Source organism: Monodelphis domestica, chromosome 4 (assembly GCF_027887165.1).
Source record: "Monodelphis domestica isolate mMonDom1 chromosome 4, mMonDom1.pri, whole genome shotgun sequence".
Classification (NCBI taxonomy): domain Eukaryota; kingdom Metazoa; phylum Chordata; class Mammalia; order Didelphimorphia; family Didelphidae; genus Monodelphis; species Monodelphis domestica.
The window spans coordinates 231,140,467-231,158,231 of NC_077230.1; the positions used below are offsets into that span (position 1 = coordinate 231,140,467).

Here is a 17,765-nt window from a genome sequence, read left to right on the forward strand (position 1 = left end):
CTGTATAGGATGAAAGGACAAGACATAAATAGGTATATAGATATAGGCATGCAAAAATACATACACATGAGTATGCATATATGTATATATATATATATATAACTAGAGCTTAAAATAGGTTAATATTAAAAGAAATGGGAAAAGAAACAAATGGGGGTAAATTTATATGTCATAAAGAAGCTCATGGTGGGAGGGGGGAGAACATCAATACACTGGAAGGGTAAAGAGGTCGGAGACAGGAAATACTCAATTCTTGCATGCATTGAAATTGACTCAAAGAGGGAAAAACAATCCAATCCATTGGGGGCAGAGAATAGATTTGTACCCTATAGGGGAGTAGAAGGGTAACAAATGGTCTGGTGGGGAGGGAAGCAGTACAAGAGAGGGAGGGGCCGGGGGGTTAATTTTAGAAAGACTACAGGGAAAATAAGGGGGGGAATAAGAAGGGAGGGAGGTAGAAAGGAAAGTAAAATAAGGGTGGGAACAAGGGGGACTGTTTAAAAGCAAACATTGGTGTAGAAGGAAATAATGAAAGAAGAAAAGGCAGGAACAGGAGCAGAAATCAAAATGCTGGGAAATACACAGCTAGTAATCATAACTCTGAATGTGAAAATTACTCAAATTTACAAAGAGCTAAATCAATTGTACAAAAAATCAAGCCATTCTCCAATTGATAAATGGGCAAGGGACATGAACAGGCAGTTCTCAGCCAAAGAAATCAAAACTATTAATAAGCACATGAAAAAGTGTTCTACATCTCTTATAATCAGAGAGATGCAAATCAAAACAACTCTGAGGTATCACCTCACACCTAGCAGATTGGCTAACATGACAGCTATGGAAAGTAATGAAAGCTGGAGGGGATGTGGCAAAGTAGGGACACTAATTCATTGCTGGTGGAGTTGTGAATTGATCCAGCCATTCTGGAGGACAATTTGGAACTATACCCAAAGGGCGCTAAAAGACTGTCAGCCTTTTGACCCAGCCATAGCACTGCTGGGTTTGTACCCCAAAGAGATAATAATGAAAAAGACTTGTACAAGAATATTCATAGCTGCTCTCTTTGTGGTGGCCAAAAATTGGAAAATGAGGGGATGCCCTTCAATTGGGGAATGGCTGAACAAATTATGGTATATGTTGGTGATGGAACACTATTGTGCTGTCTATTTCTTCCTTCAATTCTCCTAGTTTCTCCATTAGAAATTTGGGTGCTATATTATTTGGTGCATATATGTTGATTAGTGATATTTCCTCATTATCTAAAGTCCCTTTTAACAAAATATAATAACCTTCCCTATCCCTTTTGATCAGGTCTATTTTTGCTTTGGCTTTATCAGATATCATGATTGCCACTCCTGCCTTCTTTCTGTCACTTGAGGCCCAGAAGGTCTTACTCCATCCTTTAATTCTGACCTTGTGGGTGTCTACCCGCCTCATGTGTGTTTCTTGGAGACAACATATGGTAGGGTTTTGGATTCTAATCCATTCTTCTATTTGTTTACGTTTTATGGGTGAGTTCATCCCATTCACGTTCAATGTTATGACTGTCACTTGTGGACTCCCTGGCATTTTGATATCCTTCCCTAATTCTAACCTTTCTTCTTCAGCTCTACCTTTTAGTCCAGTGATTTACTTTAAATCAGTCCCCCTTGTATTTCCCTTTCTATCCCCCTCCCTTCTAATTCCCTCCCTTATTTTCCCCTGTAGTCTTTTTAAAAATTCCCCCCCCCACCCTCACCCTCCCTTGTACTGCTTCCCTCCCCACCAGTCTGTTTTTTACCCTTCTACTCCTCTATAGGGCGCAAATCTATTCTCTTCCCCAATGGATTGGATTGTTCTTCCCTCTTTGGGTCAGTTTCAAAGTACGTAAGAGTTGAATATTTCCTATCTCCGACCTCTTTACCCTTCCAGTGTATCGATGTTCTCCCCCCTCCCGCCAGGAGCTTCTTTGTGACATATAAATTTACCCCCATTTGTTTCTTTTCCCATTTCTTTTAGTCATAACCTCTTTTCTTTTTTAGCTTTAGTCATGTATATGTATATATATATATATATATATACATACACATGTATATGTATTTATGCATGCGTATCTCTATATACCTATTTATGTCTTGTCCTTTCATCCTATACAGTTTGTCCCTTCCCTCTGAGTGTAGTTCTTCTAGCTGCTTAGGTGATAGCAACAGTTTTTAAGAGTTGCCAATGACCTCTTTTCTTATAGGGATACATATCATTTTAACTTATTGAGTCTCTTTAAAAAAACCTTTGTTGTTGTTGTTGTTTTTCCCCTCTTTTTTAATTACCTTTTGATGATTCTCTTGAATTCTGTGGTTGGACTTCGAATTTTCTGTTCAGGTCTGGTCTTTTATTTATGAATGCTTGGAATTCCTCTGTTGTGTTAAATGACCATACTTTCCCCTGTAAGAATATAGTCAGTTTTGATGGGTATTTTATTCTTGGCTGTAGGCCTAGTTCCCTTGCTTTCCGGAATATCATATTCCATGCCTTTCGGTCCTTCAGTGTGGATGCAGACAGATCCTGTGTTATCCTCACCATGTTTCCATGGTATCTGAATGGTTTCTTTTTGGCAGCTTGTAATACCTGTTCTTTTATCTGATTGTTTTTGAATTTGGCTATAACATTTCTTGGTGTTGTCAGTTGGGGATTAAAAACAGGGGGTGATCTGTGGATTCTTTCAATCTCCACTTTCCCCTCTTGTTCTAGGATTTCGGGACAGTTTTCCTGGATAATTTCCTCTAGTATTATGTCCAGGCTTTTTCTTTTGTCGTGGTCTTCTGGTAGTCCAATTATTCTTAGATTGTCTCTTCTTGAACGATTTTCTAAATCGTCTGTTTTGTGAATGAGATGCTTCACATTTTCCTCAATTTTTTCATTCTTTTTGTTTTGTCTTATAGTGTCCTGCTGCCTTGTGAGGTCACTTGATTCTAGTTGTTTTACTCGGGTTCTTAAAGATTGGATTTCATCTTTGGCTTTTTGGTCGTCTTTTTCCTTCTGGTCTGAGTTTCTTTGAAGATTGTCTTTCATCCTCTTTATCTCGTCTTTCATCTCCTTTGCTTCATCTTTCATCTCCTTTGCCTCATTTTCCAGCTGGATGATTTTGGCTTTCAGGACACTATTTTCTTGTTTTAGTTCAAGTGCCTCTGTTTCCAGATGACTTATCTTAATTTTTAAGTTCTTTTCCCAATTGTCTTCAGCCTCTCTTAGCTGTGTTTTGAGTTCTTCCACAGCCTGTATCCAATTCGCTGGGATTTCTGGTTTATCGTTTGCTGATCTCTCCCCCTCTGTTCCATTTGGTGAGTAGTAGCTGTCTATTGTAGTTTCTTTCTTCTGTTTCTGTTGTTTGTTCAAATTCACCCCTTCTTTCCTCCCTGTATTTGTCTGTGCTCTTGTTCCTCTCATTTTTTTGTTTTTTAGGGACTTCTATCAGTCTCCCCTCTTGGAGCTTTAACAGAGGATCTCTTGGTGTAATCTCTGAGGGAGGGTTGTTGGGGGTTTGAGCTTTCCTGTCCTCTGGAGGCTTTTGATTGGCTTAAAGTTCAGCAGTCAGTGAGGATGGATGGGGAGCCTGGGCTTCCCTGTGTTCTGGAGACTTTTGATGGGATTGAGTTCAGCTTATTTGGGATGGGTTTATTCTGAGTTTTAAACTTCCTGGACGGCTGGAGCAGATATGGAGGATCTCTAAAGCTCTGGCCAGGCTGCCAGGTCTATGCTCCTTCTAGGCTGCCATCTTGACTTCGCCTCTAGGTTTCTGTTTTTTCAGAAGACCCAGCTCTCTAAGGGGGGTGGGGTTGTGGCTTGCCTGGACTCTGAGGGCTCCTGATGAGATTAGGTTCAGGTGGTGTGGGCCGAAAGATCCCAGAGCCAAAAAAGGGAAGGGAAAAAAAAAAGCAGCCACCTCCTCTTCCACAGTCTGTGTTGAGTGCCCAGAGACTGGCCGAGTTACTTTCAAGGAAAGCTCTTTGGAGCAACCCCTTTGCCAGCCCTGAGTTTTCTGTCCTTTCAGTAGCTCTGAGGGCTCCTGATGGGATTAGGTTCAGCTGGTTCTTTCAGAAGACCCTGCTCTCTAAGGGGGGAGGGGTAGTGGCTTGTCTGGACTCTGATGGCTCCTGATGAGATTAGGTTCAGGTGGTGTGGGCCGAAAGATCCCAGAGCCAAAAAAAAGAAGAAAGAGAAAAGCAGCAACCTCCTCTTCCTCAGTCTGTGTTGAGTGCCCAGAAACTGGCCCGGGTTACTTTCAAGGTAGGCTCTTCGGAGCCACCCCTTTGCCAGCCCTGAGCCCTCTGTCCTTTCAGTAGCTCTGAGGGCTCCCGATGGGATTGGGCTCAGCTGGTGCCCCGAAGCTGGGTCCTCCCCCGAGACCCAGAGGGAAGAACCCAGCCAGGGGGCCACAGGCTTCCCCCTTCTTTCTATGCTTCCCTGCCGTCTGTGTTGGGCGCTCCGGAGACTGGCTCGGGTTGCTTTCAAGGTGAGTCCTCAGAGCCCTGAGGTTCACGCTGCTGCCTTGGGCTCAGCACTCTGGGTTGGGGGGGATGGGTCCTGGGACCTTCTTTCTGTCTACCCCTTAGATCTGAGTGATCTAGGGTTCTGGCTTTTGGGGTGCGGTACCTTTTGATCCAGGTCCAGGAGGAGGTTTCCCCAGGTCTATCCTGTTGTTCAGCTTGAATTTCGGTGGCCTAGGAGCACTTTGTTTGCGATCGGTAGGGAAGGGTTTCGGAGGTCTGAACTTTTGCTGCTTCTACACCGCCATCTTGACCGGAAGTCCAACACTATTGTGCTAAAAGGAATAATGAACTGGAGGAATTCCATGGAGACTGGAACAACCTCCAGGAAGTGATGCAGAGCAAAAGGAGCGGAACCAGGAAAACATTGTACACAGAGACTGAAACACTGTGGTACAATCAAACGTAATGGGCTTCTCCATTAATGTCAATGCAGTGTCCCTGAACAATCTGCAGGAATCTAAAAAACACTATCCACAAGCAGAGGATAAACTGTGGGAGTAAAAACACCGATGAAGAGCAACTGCTTGACTACAGGGGTGGAGGGGACATGACTGAGGAGAGACTCTAAATGAACACTCTAATGCAGATACCAACAACATGGAAATGGGTTCGAATCAAGAACACATGTGACACCCAGTGGAATTGCGCGTCAGCTATGGGAGAGGTGGGGGGGAGGGAAGAAAATAAAATGATCTTTGTTTCCAATGAATAATGTTTGGAAATGACCAAATATATAATGTTAAAAAAAATGAATGTAGCATTATGAAGGAGGGAGATGGTCCCTGACAAAACTGATTATTCTCACCCAGGTAAACACCAAAAAAGCAAAGACAGGAAGCTAAAGGGTAAACAATTAGGTGTTAATGTGTTAACAATGTGCTAACACTCTGCTACCCCCTTTTCAAAATGTGTGACATTTCCCACATTTAGACTTGGAGAAGTTTACCATTGGCTGATAGATTGACTATGCCCTAGATCACCTTTAAAAAACTAGCTTACCAAACTGCAATAATTTTGAGGCAAGAAACATTTCAAAGAGTAGGACCCCTGGCATCAAAAGAAGCAAGAGTAAAGATTCAGGAGAGAATTAGTTAACTGTGTGACCCTTGGCAAGTCATTTAACCCCCTTTAGGGTTTTAAATGGGGGGAAGGAGAGAAAAGAGGAGGAGGAGGAAGAGAGGAAGGGGGAGGGAGGAAGAGAGAGAGAGGGAGGGAGGGAGAGAGAGAGGGAGGGAAGGAGAAAGAGAGAGACAAAACTAGTCCTGGCAATTGACATGAGTTAAGGAGGAAAATAGACCCTGAAAGCCCAGCTGAACAACTGGAAGAAATGCTATACCCAAAAAGAAGCAGTGTGAAGGATTGAATATTGAGAATGTGAAGTTACCTTGACCACACTGCTATTTATACTTTGTGACTATTCTTTCTATGTATGTTGTGTGCATTTGTAGGATTTCATAACCAAATCTAATAGGGGGAATGTTTTTAGCTACTGTTTTTAACTGCTCTGTCTTAGTAAACACAGTTTCTTTGAATTAATTCTACCTATGAATTGAATTAAGAGAAAGTCCATTGCAGGGGGAACTCCTAAATTATAGTGTCAGTAATGCAGGCCCAGAGTCCCTTGCAAGCTGGTGGTAGTGACTATTTTCTAGGGAGGTAGCTCAGAGTGGGTGCTACAAATATAAATGGAAAGAAAAACAACAAAAAATGTTTAAACTAAACTGTATGTAATTATAATGACCCATCTTAGTCTCAAAGAAGCAATTAGAAAATATACTTCCCTTCCATTTTAGCAAAGTCAAGGGGATCACATCTATAGAATATAGCATAGACTGTCAGACTTAGTTGATATGATAATTAGTTTGTCGGTGGTTTTTTTAACTCTTCCCTTCTGTCTTAGAATCAATACCAAGAATTAACTCCAAAGCAGAAGAGTGGTAAGGACTAGGTAATGAGGTTTAGTGACTTGCCAAGGGTCACACAGGAAGGAAATGTCTGAAAACAGATTTTTTTTAATCCAGGACCTCCCATCTCTAGGCCTGGCTCTCTGTCCACTGAACCACCTACCGACTCCATGAATTTATGGCTGAAGTGCTTTTTTTCTCTCTTTTTTATTCTTTGTTAAAAGGAGTGCTTCTCTGAGTAGGAGAGGGAAATGCTGAGAGATAGAGGTGATATAAATAAAAGTATAACAGTGAAAAGTTAAGCAAAACCAAAAAGAAATGGCAAAAGAATTAGAAAATAGAATAAAATCATGGCATTTTAGAGCCGGAAGTTTCCTCAATAATTGACTAGCCTAGGCCCTCAGAGAAAAGATAATATTCAACTCCTTTTTAGAAGAGGTAGAGAATTGTAGTTGTAGGAAGGTTGAATATTATATGATCAAATTTAGATATGTTGGTTACTTTTGCTGAACTTCCTTCTACTTTATTTTTTCTTCTTTGGTACATAGCTTAATGGGTAAAGGAGGAATATAGTCAAAGAAAGGAAGTTAATTTAAAAAAGCAAAAAATATCAACTTAAAAAATAATCCTCTAATCCCATGATGACAAATCTATGGCACATGTGCCAAAGAGGGCACACAGAGAGCCCCTACCCCCAACCCCTGCCAGAGTTCATTACTAGAAAAGCAGAGGGATTTGGAAGAGCTGCTCCCTTTCCCCTCTCCACTATGCCTGACAACATTTTTTTACATCACCCCCCTCTCTGCCCAGCAAACCAATGAGAGCACTTCCTCAGTCCCCTGGAGGTGGGGAGGGAGGGTTGGCATGGCACTCAGTCTCTAAAAGGTTTGCCATCACTGCTCTAGTCCAAACCTTTCATCTTATGAGAATTATACTAAATAGTTATTATTACTGTGGTCATCATCAACATAATAAAACTTTTTTTTAAATTTTAAAATATATAATGTTCCAAACTGAAGGTCTCCTCAAAAATCTGAATCAATCTTCTCCAAAAGTCATTCTTCACCAATTCCCTCTGGAATATGAAATAGAGAAAGGAGATACATGAAGGGTAGGGAAAATCTTATTAGTTAATTTTATCTTCCTATGAACTCCCAAGTTTCTCAGTTGCTAGGACAGAAGGCAGACCTGAAACTCAGCCCTAGTGTCACTAGCTCCACCCCTTACATTGCCAATTGGTTCTCCTAATCCAGCCCCTCCTCAGACTTCTAGCTCATTGGGCCATCCCCACTGCCTTTCTCACAGCTCTCTGGGGATATACAACAGAAAGGAGATAGGCACAGCTGGGGAGGTACTTATAGAGAGAGACTGAGAAGTAAGGGGCTTAGGCAGGCACAAGGCCAACTTTATACAAAGAATTACTTTCTTCAAAAGAGGACCTAGAGTTTGTTTTTTTGTTTGTTTGTTTGTTTTACCTAGAGAATGAGAGCTAAACACCCATTATTATTCCACCAAAGAGAGTCACCTTGAAATGAGAGTAGAGAGGGCATCTCCTTGGTACCCAGAGATTGAACACAATCCCATTTCCTCCCACAGGACACCAAGATGCCACCCAAAATCAAGAGAACGGGATCAAAAACTGGGGGACAGAAAAAGAAAAAGAAGAGTCAAGGTGAGTCAAGTAGGTAGAGGCTGGTGGGCAAAATACCAGTCTCTTTGAAGACAATTTTACCCTACACAGGAGAAGCTGGGACTTTCTTGGATTTGTCTCCCTAACATTCCTTAAAATCTGGATCCCCATGGAATTGAATCTAAGTTTGTTCTTCCTCCTAGTCATGGTTCCTTACTTTATACCAAGGGTACCCCAAAAAGCAGTGTTAAGGGATGAGGAAGAATGAACTTGTGTCAGTTTCTCCAATTGCAGGTCCATCCTCCATCTCTTCCTGTTCCCAAGGAACAAGTTTTGATATGAAAACAAAATTCAGGCTCTCCTGGGATCCAAGAAGACCCAGAATCTCATCTGGATCAGCTTAATCTATTTGTGACCTACTCATCTTTTACCATGGTCACTATCTCCCATCCCCTGTATCACCAGCTCTGGCAAGATCTGCATGTGCCCACAACAGATACTTTAAGTTTTAACTCCACCAGGCTTTGGGGAGGGGAAGAGAAAGGAGGAATTATAATAGTTTAGACCCTTTATCTGGTTTCCATGAAACTGCCCCCCCACTTCCTGTTTTGTAATATAGGAGGACCCATGGACTAGGCTTAAAGACCTGTGTTTTTGTTTGATTTGCTGGGTAACCTTAGGCAAATTCATTTCATCTCAGTTTCTTCATCATAAAATTAGGGGGTTGGTCTAGATAATAAAGTCCCTTCTAGCTCTAAATCTGTGATCCTATGATTCCTGCTTGCTAAGGGCAGATGCTGAAACTGAGATCAAGCACAGGAGAACAGCCCTGGAACTGGAGATCCTCCGTGACCATCTGGGTAAGGGGACAATAGAGGAAGTATCCCCCCAGGAGGTTATATTTCCCTTTCATCCATAAAAAATGGATGGAGTACCTGTTCCAAATTAGTCCCTAATTAGATCCCAGTTAAATAGATAGTTCTGGGAGACTGTTTATATGAAAGATCTAGGTAATGTTGAATACCATTTTCTATGGGCCAGAGTAGAGAAGGAATTTGTTACAGAAGAGTGACTCCAAGATTGGGAAGTAAGGAGAACCCTAACACTTTGGCAAAAAGGTCAGACTGACACCTGGGAGCTTAAAGTCTCCAGGAGTGGGAAGGAGAGGAGTCCATCAGTATGGGGGTTCAGGCAGGGTAGAGAAGGACAAGGTATTCTGAGATAATATGATATTCCATGTGGGCTGAAGATTTCACTGGTGCCATCCCCAGCTCTTCGTCGGGATGAGACTCGACAGGCCATAGTTTGCAAAGAACGACTACAACAGAGGCTGCAGGAATTGGAGGCTGAGGTGGAGAGGGCTCAGAATGATGGAAAGGCTGTGTATGCAGGTGAGAGAAGAGGCCTCAGACAATATGGCAAATTATCAAAAATTCTGTCTTAGGGTTTTTTCCACTCAGCATAAATGGGATGAGTTGGATCTTAGAAAGAGATGTCCCAAGGTTCATAACCCCCTCCATTCCATAATGATTATAGAACTGGAATGAGACAGGGGATTTGGTTGCCTTTCTGTTCTCCATTATAAACTCCTAACTTTTTGGTGACTTTATAAGAAGGATTTTTTAAATATCCATTATGATTAAGTATTTAAGAAGTTTTCCAAGGCAACCTCCTATACTATCATCCCCCATATGATGTATCATGTTCATTTCTGGGTATCACATATGTAGAAAGCTAAAGTTGGAAAATATCCAGAGAAGCACAACCAGGATGGAGGACCTCAAGATTGTGACATATAAAGATCAGATGATGGAACTGGGAACTGTTAACCTGAAGAAGACTTCTGAGGGAAACATAGTTGTCTTCTAATATTTGAAGAACTATTGTTTGATAAAGAGATCAAATATGTTCTTCTTGGTCACAGAGAACAAAACTAGAAACAATCAATAGAAGTTCAAGAGTAAAAAGTTTAAATGTGACAAGGAAAATTTTCCTAAAATTTAGATTTATCCAAAAGCAGAATGGGCTGCCTTGGAAAGTTGTATGTTTTCTCTCACTGGAAATCTTCGAACAAACACTAGGTGACAAATTGGTATATTGTAGAAGGGATTCTTGTTCAGGTATGGATTGAACTAGATGGCCAATGATGTCCCTTCCAATTCTAATTCTGTGATCTTCCTGACTGGGAGTACTTCCCATTCCTTCTCCCATCCCATCCCCCAAGAGATGAGTCGTCAGTACCAAGCCCTGAGGAAGGAGACTGAGACCCAGAGCCATCGGTGGGAAGAAGAAGTAAAGGTTCTTCGGAAACAGTTAGGTATGAATCTCCATCCCTTAACTGGAGAACTGATCAGTCTGTGTTCTAAGAATGTGGTCTAGCCAGGCTAAAGCTAGACCAATAAGCTGAGGTTGGCAGGGATGAAGAGATGAAACTGCACTCTTAGGTAGGACACCCAGTGGTATTCTATCTCTTGGAAAAGTGCAAATGAGGCCGATTCTTTTATCCAGATGGGCTTCACACTCCTCATTAATCCTGTCTGGCTCCCCAGAGACATGCCAAAGAGAGGCCAAAGTTGCTCAAGGAGAGGCTAAGCAGGCATTAGCAAAGCGAGACAAGACCCTTGTCCAGCTTCAGACCTATGTGACAGACATGGAGGCTAAGTATGAAGAAATTCTACATGTAAGTACCATCCAATAGGACCTATCCCTTCTGGACCTTGGGCATTGCTCCTTGGGCTCACAAATCACTTCCTAACTAGCTCTTCAGATCTCATTGGAAAAGACAAGACTTGACTTGAAAATGGGCTGCAAGGGAGAGAGATTTCCACAGAGATCTAGGGCTCTCCATCTCTCAGTAGTAAATGGCAGGTGACATGATTAATTTAGGTCCCTGGCATTAAGGACTTTAAGAAAAAAGTGGGAAGTAAGGGCAACTAGGTGGCTCAGTGAGTAGATCTCCAGGTCTGGAGACAGGAGGTCTGAGTTCAAATGTGGCCCCAGACATTTCATAACTGTGTGACCCTGAGCAAGTCACTTAACCCCAATTGCCTAACTCTTACTGCTCTTCTTCCTTGGAACTGATACTTAGCATATGATTTTTAAAAAGAAAGAAAGAAATCAGTGTGAAGTAAGGTTTTTCACCAAAAGGCATTATTCATTTAATCTCTTCTGTGGGGCTGGGACCTTCACAGTGCAGCCTAGACAGGCTCTTGGCCAAGCTGACAATAGCCAAGGTGGAGTGGGATGCAGCTACTCTGAGGCTCCATGACAAACACAAGGAACTGCTTCGACAATTTGGCCTCAACCCCCTGGATCTCTGAAGACAGACTATAGGGTCTTCTAGACTCCCAACAATAAAAGTTTTGTGCTGTAGCACTAAGCAACAGGGAGTATTTCTCCTTCTGAAACAAGAATCCAGAGCCCTTGGATTCCTCCTTTATATGCAGTGGGCATGGGAGGAAGATTGGGGCATAGCAAAGACATGAGTTCCACTAGCCAGGAGAAAGCATATTGGGTTGGAGACAGAAATATCTAATGCTTTGCTGAATTGAGGGGAAAGAAATGTTGCCAAACTCAATCCATCTGCAGAGATAATATCCCAAACTATATCATCATGGCTCATGGAATCTTTATCTTCATCCCCAAGGAATCCTCATCTTCAAGTGGTGTGGTGGATAGAGCTTTAGGCCTGGAGTCAAGAAGATCTGAATTTAAATCCAGCCTCAGACACTTACTAGCTGTGTAACCTGGGCAAGTCACTTAGCCCACTTAACCTCTATTTGCCTCAGTTTCCTCAACTATAATATGGGGATAATATCAGCACCTATGTCTAAGGGTTGTTATGTGAGTCAAATGATACAATATTATTAAAGTGTTTAGTGCACAGTAGGGAGGACTTTTTCCTTTTTTCTTCCTTTCCCTTATCCCTTTTCCACTTTAATACAAACATAGATGGCAGACTTGTGGGAAAGAGTTATTTCAGTAGGATCTAAGTCTATAGTGATCTGTTGCCCCCAAATCCCAGTGTGTCCCTTGCTCTCCCCATGGGCAGTGAGGGAAGAAAGGAAAGAAACAAGCATTTATTTAGCATTTTACAAATATTATTTCATTGGATTTTCACAACGACCCTGAAATACAGGTATTGTTACTCCCATTTTACTGAGGAAACTGAGGCAAACAGGTTAAGTGACTTGCCCATGGCTGGACAGACAGTGTTTGAGGCCAGATTTAATGCAGGTCTTTCTGGTTCCAGGCTCAGAGCTCTATGAAGTGACATCATGAAAAGGGAGGTCTCACAAAAGAAATTATGATACTGGTCTCTGACTTTAATTGAATGTTCAGCATCATCACACATCAGTGGAGAGCATCAGATATAATACAGGAGATCCCAGTCTTTGCAGGTCCTACTCTTCCCCCAAACAAACTTTATCTTCAGGGATCCATGGCCCTACCAAACTCCTGCACATTTCTCCTGTGTGGAAATATGGATGGAAAGCTGTTGACAGAGCAAACCCAGTGATTGCTCATTGGGCAAAGCTTCTTCCTCCACCCTTTTCCAGGCAGTGAAACCCTGGAAAAGGAGACATCTCAGAAAGTCTCTGTAGTCCTACAAGGACATCCCACCTCTCTAGCCCCTGGGCTCAGGAATTTCCATCCACTTCTGAAACAAGTAGGTGTAGTAGACAAAGAAACATCGAGTAGATCCAGATAGGGTGTTCTAGAGACTCTCTGAGGGTAGAATCCAGGCCTAGGTTTGGAAATAAAAGAAGATAAGAGATTAATAACCTAAAATCCAAACAACCATTTCCTTTCCCTCACACTTCTCAGGGCAGGAATCCCCATGAATAAGGCATAATATCTGTTCTGCAATATGATTCCCCAACCTTGATACCCTCTATCCTATACTTCTGTTTTAATACTGGGAGCTCTCTACTGTAATCCCTTCTCTCTGGATCCTCCCATCTCACTTCCTTGCTCTCTACCCTCTAAATTCTCACCTCTCCTGACTCTGTAGAGCAGCAGGCTTCAATGCATCGTCCTCCCTGGGCTGCCAGCCTCAGGCGAAGGGGTGGCTTAGCATCAGTAAACTGCTGCAGCACCTTGAAAGCATTCTCCCTACCCACAGAATGACCATTCACCTCCAGGATCACATCCCCAACATGAAGGCCTGCTCGAGAAGCTGAGCCCCCTGGGGTCACCTGGGAACAGAAGCCAATCCACAGAGTGGGATATGGTACAAAGGAGGGAGGACACAGGAAAAATAGGCATCCCTAGAGTCCATGTAATTATGGAGTCATGGAAAACAAGATAATATAAAAGATGAGGTATGAAAAAAAAAGATGAGGTATGGTCTAGGCTCTATGTTTCTGGAGAAACTTCTTTAAATATGGAAGTTAAAATTAAGGGATCAAAGGTACATCACCTGGGAAATGACGAAATCAGGCTTGTCAGTCCCACAACTGAGTCGGAAACCATAACCACCATCAGGCCCCGGGCTCAGAAGGCAAAGACGGAAGCTGGGTAGGGTGGGAGGAGCAAGGGAGGTAGAAACTTCAAGTGATGGGGCCATATCTATTGCCAAGGATGCTCGATCCTCCATTTGAGACACTGAAGTAAGCTCCTGGGAATTCTCAGGAAGTTCCCCAGTTGCTTGGGGACCAGCATCCTCCAAAAAGAGGAGAGGAGACAAGCGGACCTAAATGGGACCAAATAGAACAAACCTCTTGCTCCACTCTCCATACCATCTAGTTCCATCCCCAGAGGTCAGGTCCCACCTTGCTGTAGAAGTTGTCAGCATCAGGGTCCACAACAGTCAGGGAGAGATGACAACCTTGCGCCAAGATCCTGGTCACAGCCTCTTCGTGGTCCAATCCTTCTACACTATCCCCAGCCACAGCAACCAATCGGTCCCCAGCCCGCATACCAGCTTTATCTGCTGGCAGCCCTGGATCCACCTCCCATAGGAATTGCCCTAGGATACAAACATGCTCCTTGCTCCTTTCCCCAGGCCAGGGTCACAGACTTGGACAGTCTAGGACAAGTAGACATTGACCTGTTGCTTGAATGGATATGTGAGGAAAGGGGAAGGAGAGAATATATACCCATTCATACATGGGGAACATGAAAACATGACTATAGGTTCAAATGGGGTCATGTTAATACTGAGGTATTGGAAGGGAAGGAAGCATAGATCCCTCTGTATACCTGGAGGGAAAAGGTAGATACTAGTTTATGTACATGCCCATCCCTATTCTTCCTACCCACCCACCTCCCTCATTCCATACTTTCAATGGTTCCCCACTCACCAAGCTGCCCATTAGGGCCTTTCTCCTCTCGAAGCAAGAAGCCAAACCCCTTGGGTCCTTTTTCTAGATGCAATTGGCGTGGCCGGGCAGGCAGTGCCCAGCCCTCAGCCAGGGGGGCAGCCAGAGGTAAGCCCAGCTGACGACACTGTTCTTCCACCTCTGGCCCTGCCACCAGGAGAGTTACCTGCTCCCCACTCTGCCGAAGCTGTGGAGACCCCCAGACCAGACATAAATACCAAACAACCAGAGAGTAGTTCAAGGAAGATGCTTCCCCAGAATCCAAACACAGGAAAAGAGGTATTGAGAAGTGAATGGGCCATCATGCAGCCCTGGCACTATGGACGGATAGGGATACAGGGACCATGGTATGAACCTTCAAAGGGCGGGATCAAAATTCAACATAGGCTCATAGATCTAGTATCAGAAGGGACCTCAGAGACCATCTACTCCAAACCCTTCATCTTATAGACAAGGAAACAGAGGCCCTGGGAAGCTGTGACTTTTCCAAAGTCACATAGGTGGGATATGTCAGAAGTGGGATCTGAACCCAGGTCCTCTGACTCCAGAACCTGTGTGCTTCTAACTGTAACATCAAAAGCAAATCCTCCAATGGTGAGGTGAGAGTAATCTAGTGTGAAAATGAGACACTTCCTTAGGCAGAGAAGATGCTTCACCCTCCCTTCCACCTCCCCATCTATACATGTGCTGACTGAAGGCAGAAGACAGGATTTCTGGATGTCCAGATGGGAATTGAAAAAGGCAAGGGAGGAAGCCCTGTACCTTTCTGCTGAGTTGACTATGCGAGAAATTTTCCACACTGATCCCATTTACTTCCAGCAGCCGAGCGCCCTGGGGGACCCCTGCCCGCTCTGCTGCTCCTCCACAAGTCAATATCAACCAGAAGAAGCCCCTCTCTCCTGGGAGCAGAGAACAAGATTCAAGATGCTGCCTGCCAGGTGAGGAAGCCTTCTCCCCGACTGATTACCTACTCCCATCCCCATTCAGATCCTTAGAAGCACTTCTCACCATGGGTGATACTAAAACCAAAGCCCCCCTCATCTTTTGCCACATGGCACAGCCGAGGTCTGACACCAGAATCCAGGACAGGACAGAGATGAGCACCATCAGCCTGATGAGCACGGACCTCTTCCACATACCCCGCCAACACTATCAGCAGCACCCGGGGACCACTAGCCCGAATTCGACGAACCACCTGGGCAGGGAAGGAACCACAGGAGCGTCTGAAAGAATACCCTTCTTGATATCCACAGCAGCACATAGCATTTCCCTCTAGGCCTTCACCCAAACTCTTCTCTTCCCCTGCATTTCCTGTGCTATTTCTGAGAGAAAGAGAGAATTCGGTGGTGCTTAGATGATAAAACCTACCACTCTAGTGAGTGACCAACCTGCCCTCTGTAACTGATGGGGATTTTTCCCCCCTTGGCACTGCCCTTGTCCTAGACAACCTTACCCCATGATAATCCTCATGCTCCACAATGTCTCCATTGACTCCCAGGATTCGGTCTCCATCCTGAAGTCCTTGGCGCTGAGCAGAAGTGCCTGGTTCTACCCTTCGAACTATGTGCCCAGTCCGGCCCAGCTCCTTATGCAGATAGAAGCCAAATTTTCCCCCCTCCTCCCTGCTCAGCAGACAGAAACGAGGCCGCTGACAGCCCCAGGAATCTGGCAGAGAAGGAGAGGTCAGACTCAGAGGGGGAGGAAGAGGGAGGCAGATTATCACCATGGGCACTGCCATTATTCCATCTTTCAGGGGACACTACCATCCCCTCTAGGACATAGGTCAGAAGAAGCAGGGGGAGGACACTGAAGAATAAGGCACACCTTATTCTTGGGGATAAGAATACCTATCACATATAGGCAGGGTTTAAGGGACTCTAATAGCATGGGGATGGAGAAAAATTGACAGGGTCCCCATTACTGGCTGGTGTTCTCTGGGTGATGGAAAAGGGTAGTTACTATGGAGATGGAGGTGTTTGGGGGAAAGCTGGAGTACTTTTCATTTGAAGGGAATAGATGAATTTGGGGTTCTAAGAAAATTACCAAGGTGGTCATGGTCATCAGCTAATGAGAGTGCAGGATTGTCAATCCCCAGCTTTGGGTTAAATTTAAACTTCCTGTAAAGAGGCAAGTGGAAAACAGTACCATCCTGGGCACCATGCCCAAGTGAGATTTCACCAAAGCTCCACCCCAAGCTAAAGCCATTCCATTCCTCCTCTTTCCACCCCCACTAAACACAACAGATACAATATTCCTGATATCTCTTATTCCTTGCTTTCATCCCCCTTAACATAGAGGACGAGGGAAGACACCTCCTTTCTCCTCTGTATAAAACTCACAGAGGTAATGTGGCTGTGTCTTGGAGATCTGGAGGGGAGAGAGTAAAGTGAGGGTAAGTACACATATGCCCTCACCAATTCTGGATTATACCACCTAAATGATCTATCTTTGTCTGAACCCCATTCCTATGCAGGTTGCCCTTTTGCCCCCAGCTCCCTCTCTAATTCCAAGATTTCTGGCACGGATACAAGTAGAGATACCTATCAAATGTGAATGAAGCAAATATTTATCCTAATTCCTTCCTCCCCAATACCCACACCCAGACCACTAACTCCAAAGGTGCCAGGCTCCCCATCTTGATCATCTGCCACCAAGGACCCCTCCTTGGAGGGAACCTCATTATGCTCTCTACCTGTTGCTGCTTCCATGTCTGGGTGGAGTGCTCAGGGTAAGGACAAGGTCCATCACAACCAGCTGACCCTTCTTTTCCTTCTCCAAGTCCCGCCTCCTTCAAGACGATGATGCCAGAGGTAATGGTTAACAGGAGGAGATCATTGCCTCTAGGAAAGTGGAGAACTTTCTCCTATTTCCCTTCTTGGGCCCCAACTTTCCTCAGAAGGTGCCCATCTACCACTGTTCAACCAGCTTCAGGAATCTTCCCTCTGGCCTATTTTGTGTATCACAAAGCAAGAGGTACAGGCACTGTCATTCTGAGTCTAAAGATAAAGTTGAGATTAAACAGGACCAGCATGGCAGCGCCAAGGACTACCTATCCTTTCTCCAAATTTCCCCCTCAGCCCCTCAACCCCTCAGCCTGCTGGAGTGTATGCCTGAATGATTTTTAGGGCATTAAACCACTCACAATTGAAATAAATAGGGAGAGGGGTGAGCTAGCTCAAACCTTCCACCAGTGGGCCAAATCTTCTGCTATGAGTAGATTGTTGGAGAAATAATAGTAGGAGAAAAAAGAGATGGGGAAATGATGCCCTTTCTTGCCCCAAAACTCTGAAGAAGGGAAGCAAGCACACTGTCAACAGTAAATAGCCCACCCTGCTCTTTACTGAAAATTAATCCCAGGGTATCTCTAGGAGGGCATTGGTTC

At 44.1% G+C, this 17,765-nt stretch overlaps 2 protein-coding genes across 2 annotated transcripts; one reads left to right on the plus strand and one right to left on the minus strand.

Annotated features, from left to right (window-relative positions):
- The first annotated feature begins 7,747 nt into the window (after positions 1–7,747).
- On the plus strand, positions 7,748–12,241 carry CCDC153 (coiled-coil domain containing 153). Its single transcript, XM_056794230.1, has 6 exons — positions 7,748–8,102; positions 8,855–8,920; positions 9,332–9,451; positions 10,285–10,377; positions 10,610–10,740; positions 11,252–12,241. The coding sequence occupies exons 1-6, from the start codon at positions 8,036–8,038 to the stop codon at positions 11,378–11,380; spliced, it is 606 nt and encodes a 201-aa protein (XP_056650208.1). The 5' UTR covers positions 7,748–8,035; the 3' UTR covers positions 11,381–12,241.
- Positions 12,242–12,364: 123 nt separating this feature from the next.
- NHERF4 (NHERF family PDZ scaffold protein 4) lies at positions 12,365–17,712 on the minus strand. Its single transcript, XM_001380494.5, has 11 exons — positions 17,076–17,712; positions 16,723–16,750; positions 16,427–16,500; positions 15,837–16,048; positions 15,392–15,578; positions 15,146–15,282; positions 14,366–14,570; positions 13,835–14,031; positions 13,483–13,755; positions 13,058–13,258; positions 12,365–12,807 (listed from the first exon to the last, which is right to left on the minus strand). Exons 1-11 carry the CDS (start codon positions 17,089–17,091, stop codon positions 12,778–12,780), a joined length of 1,560 nt encoding a protein of 519 aa, XP_001380531.2. The 5' UTR covers positions 17,092–17,712; the 3' UTR covers positions 12,365–12,777.
- Between the last annotated feature and the right edge of the window lie 53 nt (positions 17,713–17,765).

What these genes read in the sequence shown, in the direction of transcription:
- CCDC153 (XM_056794230.1), top strand. Translation starts at nt 8,036, where the DNA reads ATGCCACCCAAAATCAAGAGAACGGGATCAAAAACTGGGGGACAGAAA. An exon ending in GGTTCTTCGGAAACAGTTAG is followed by an intron (nt 10,378 to 10,609) that starts GTATGAATCTCC and finishes CTGGCTCCCCAG; the next exon opens with AGACATGCCAAAGAGAGGCC. An exon ending in AGTATGAAGAAATTCTACAT is followed by an intron (nt 10,741 to 11,251) that starts GTAAGTACCATC and finishes GGACCTTCACAG; the next exon opens with TGCAGCCTAGACAGGCTCTT.
- NHERF4 (XM_001380494.5), bottom strand. An exon ending in GACACAGCCACATTACCTCT is followed by an intron (nt 16,501 to 16,722) that starts GTGAGTTTTATA and finishes GCCTCTTTACAG; the next exon opens with GAAGTTTAAATTTAACCCAA. An exon ending in GCTCTACAGAGTCAGGAGAG is followed by an intron (nt 12,808 to 13,057) that starts GTGAGAATTTAG and finishes TTCCAAACCTAG; the next exon opens with GCCTGGATTCTACCCTCAGA.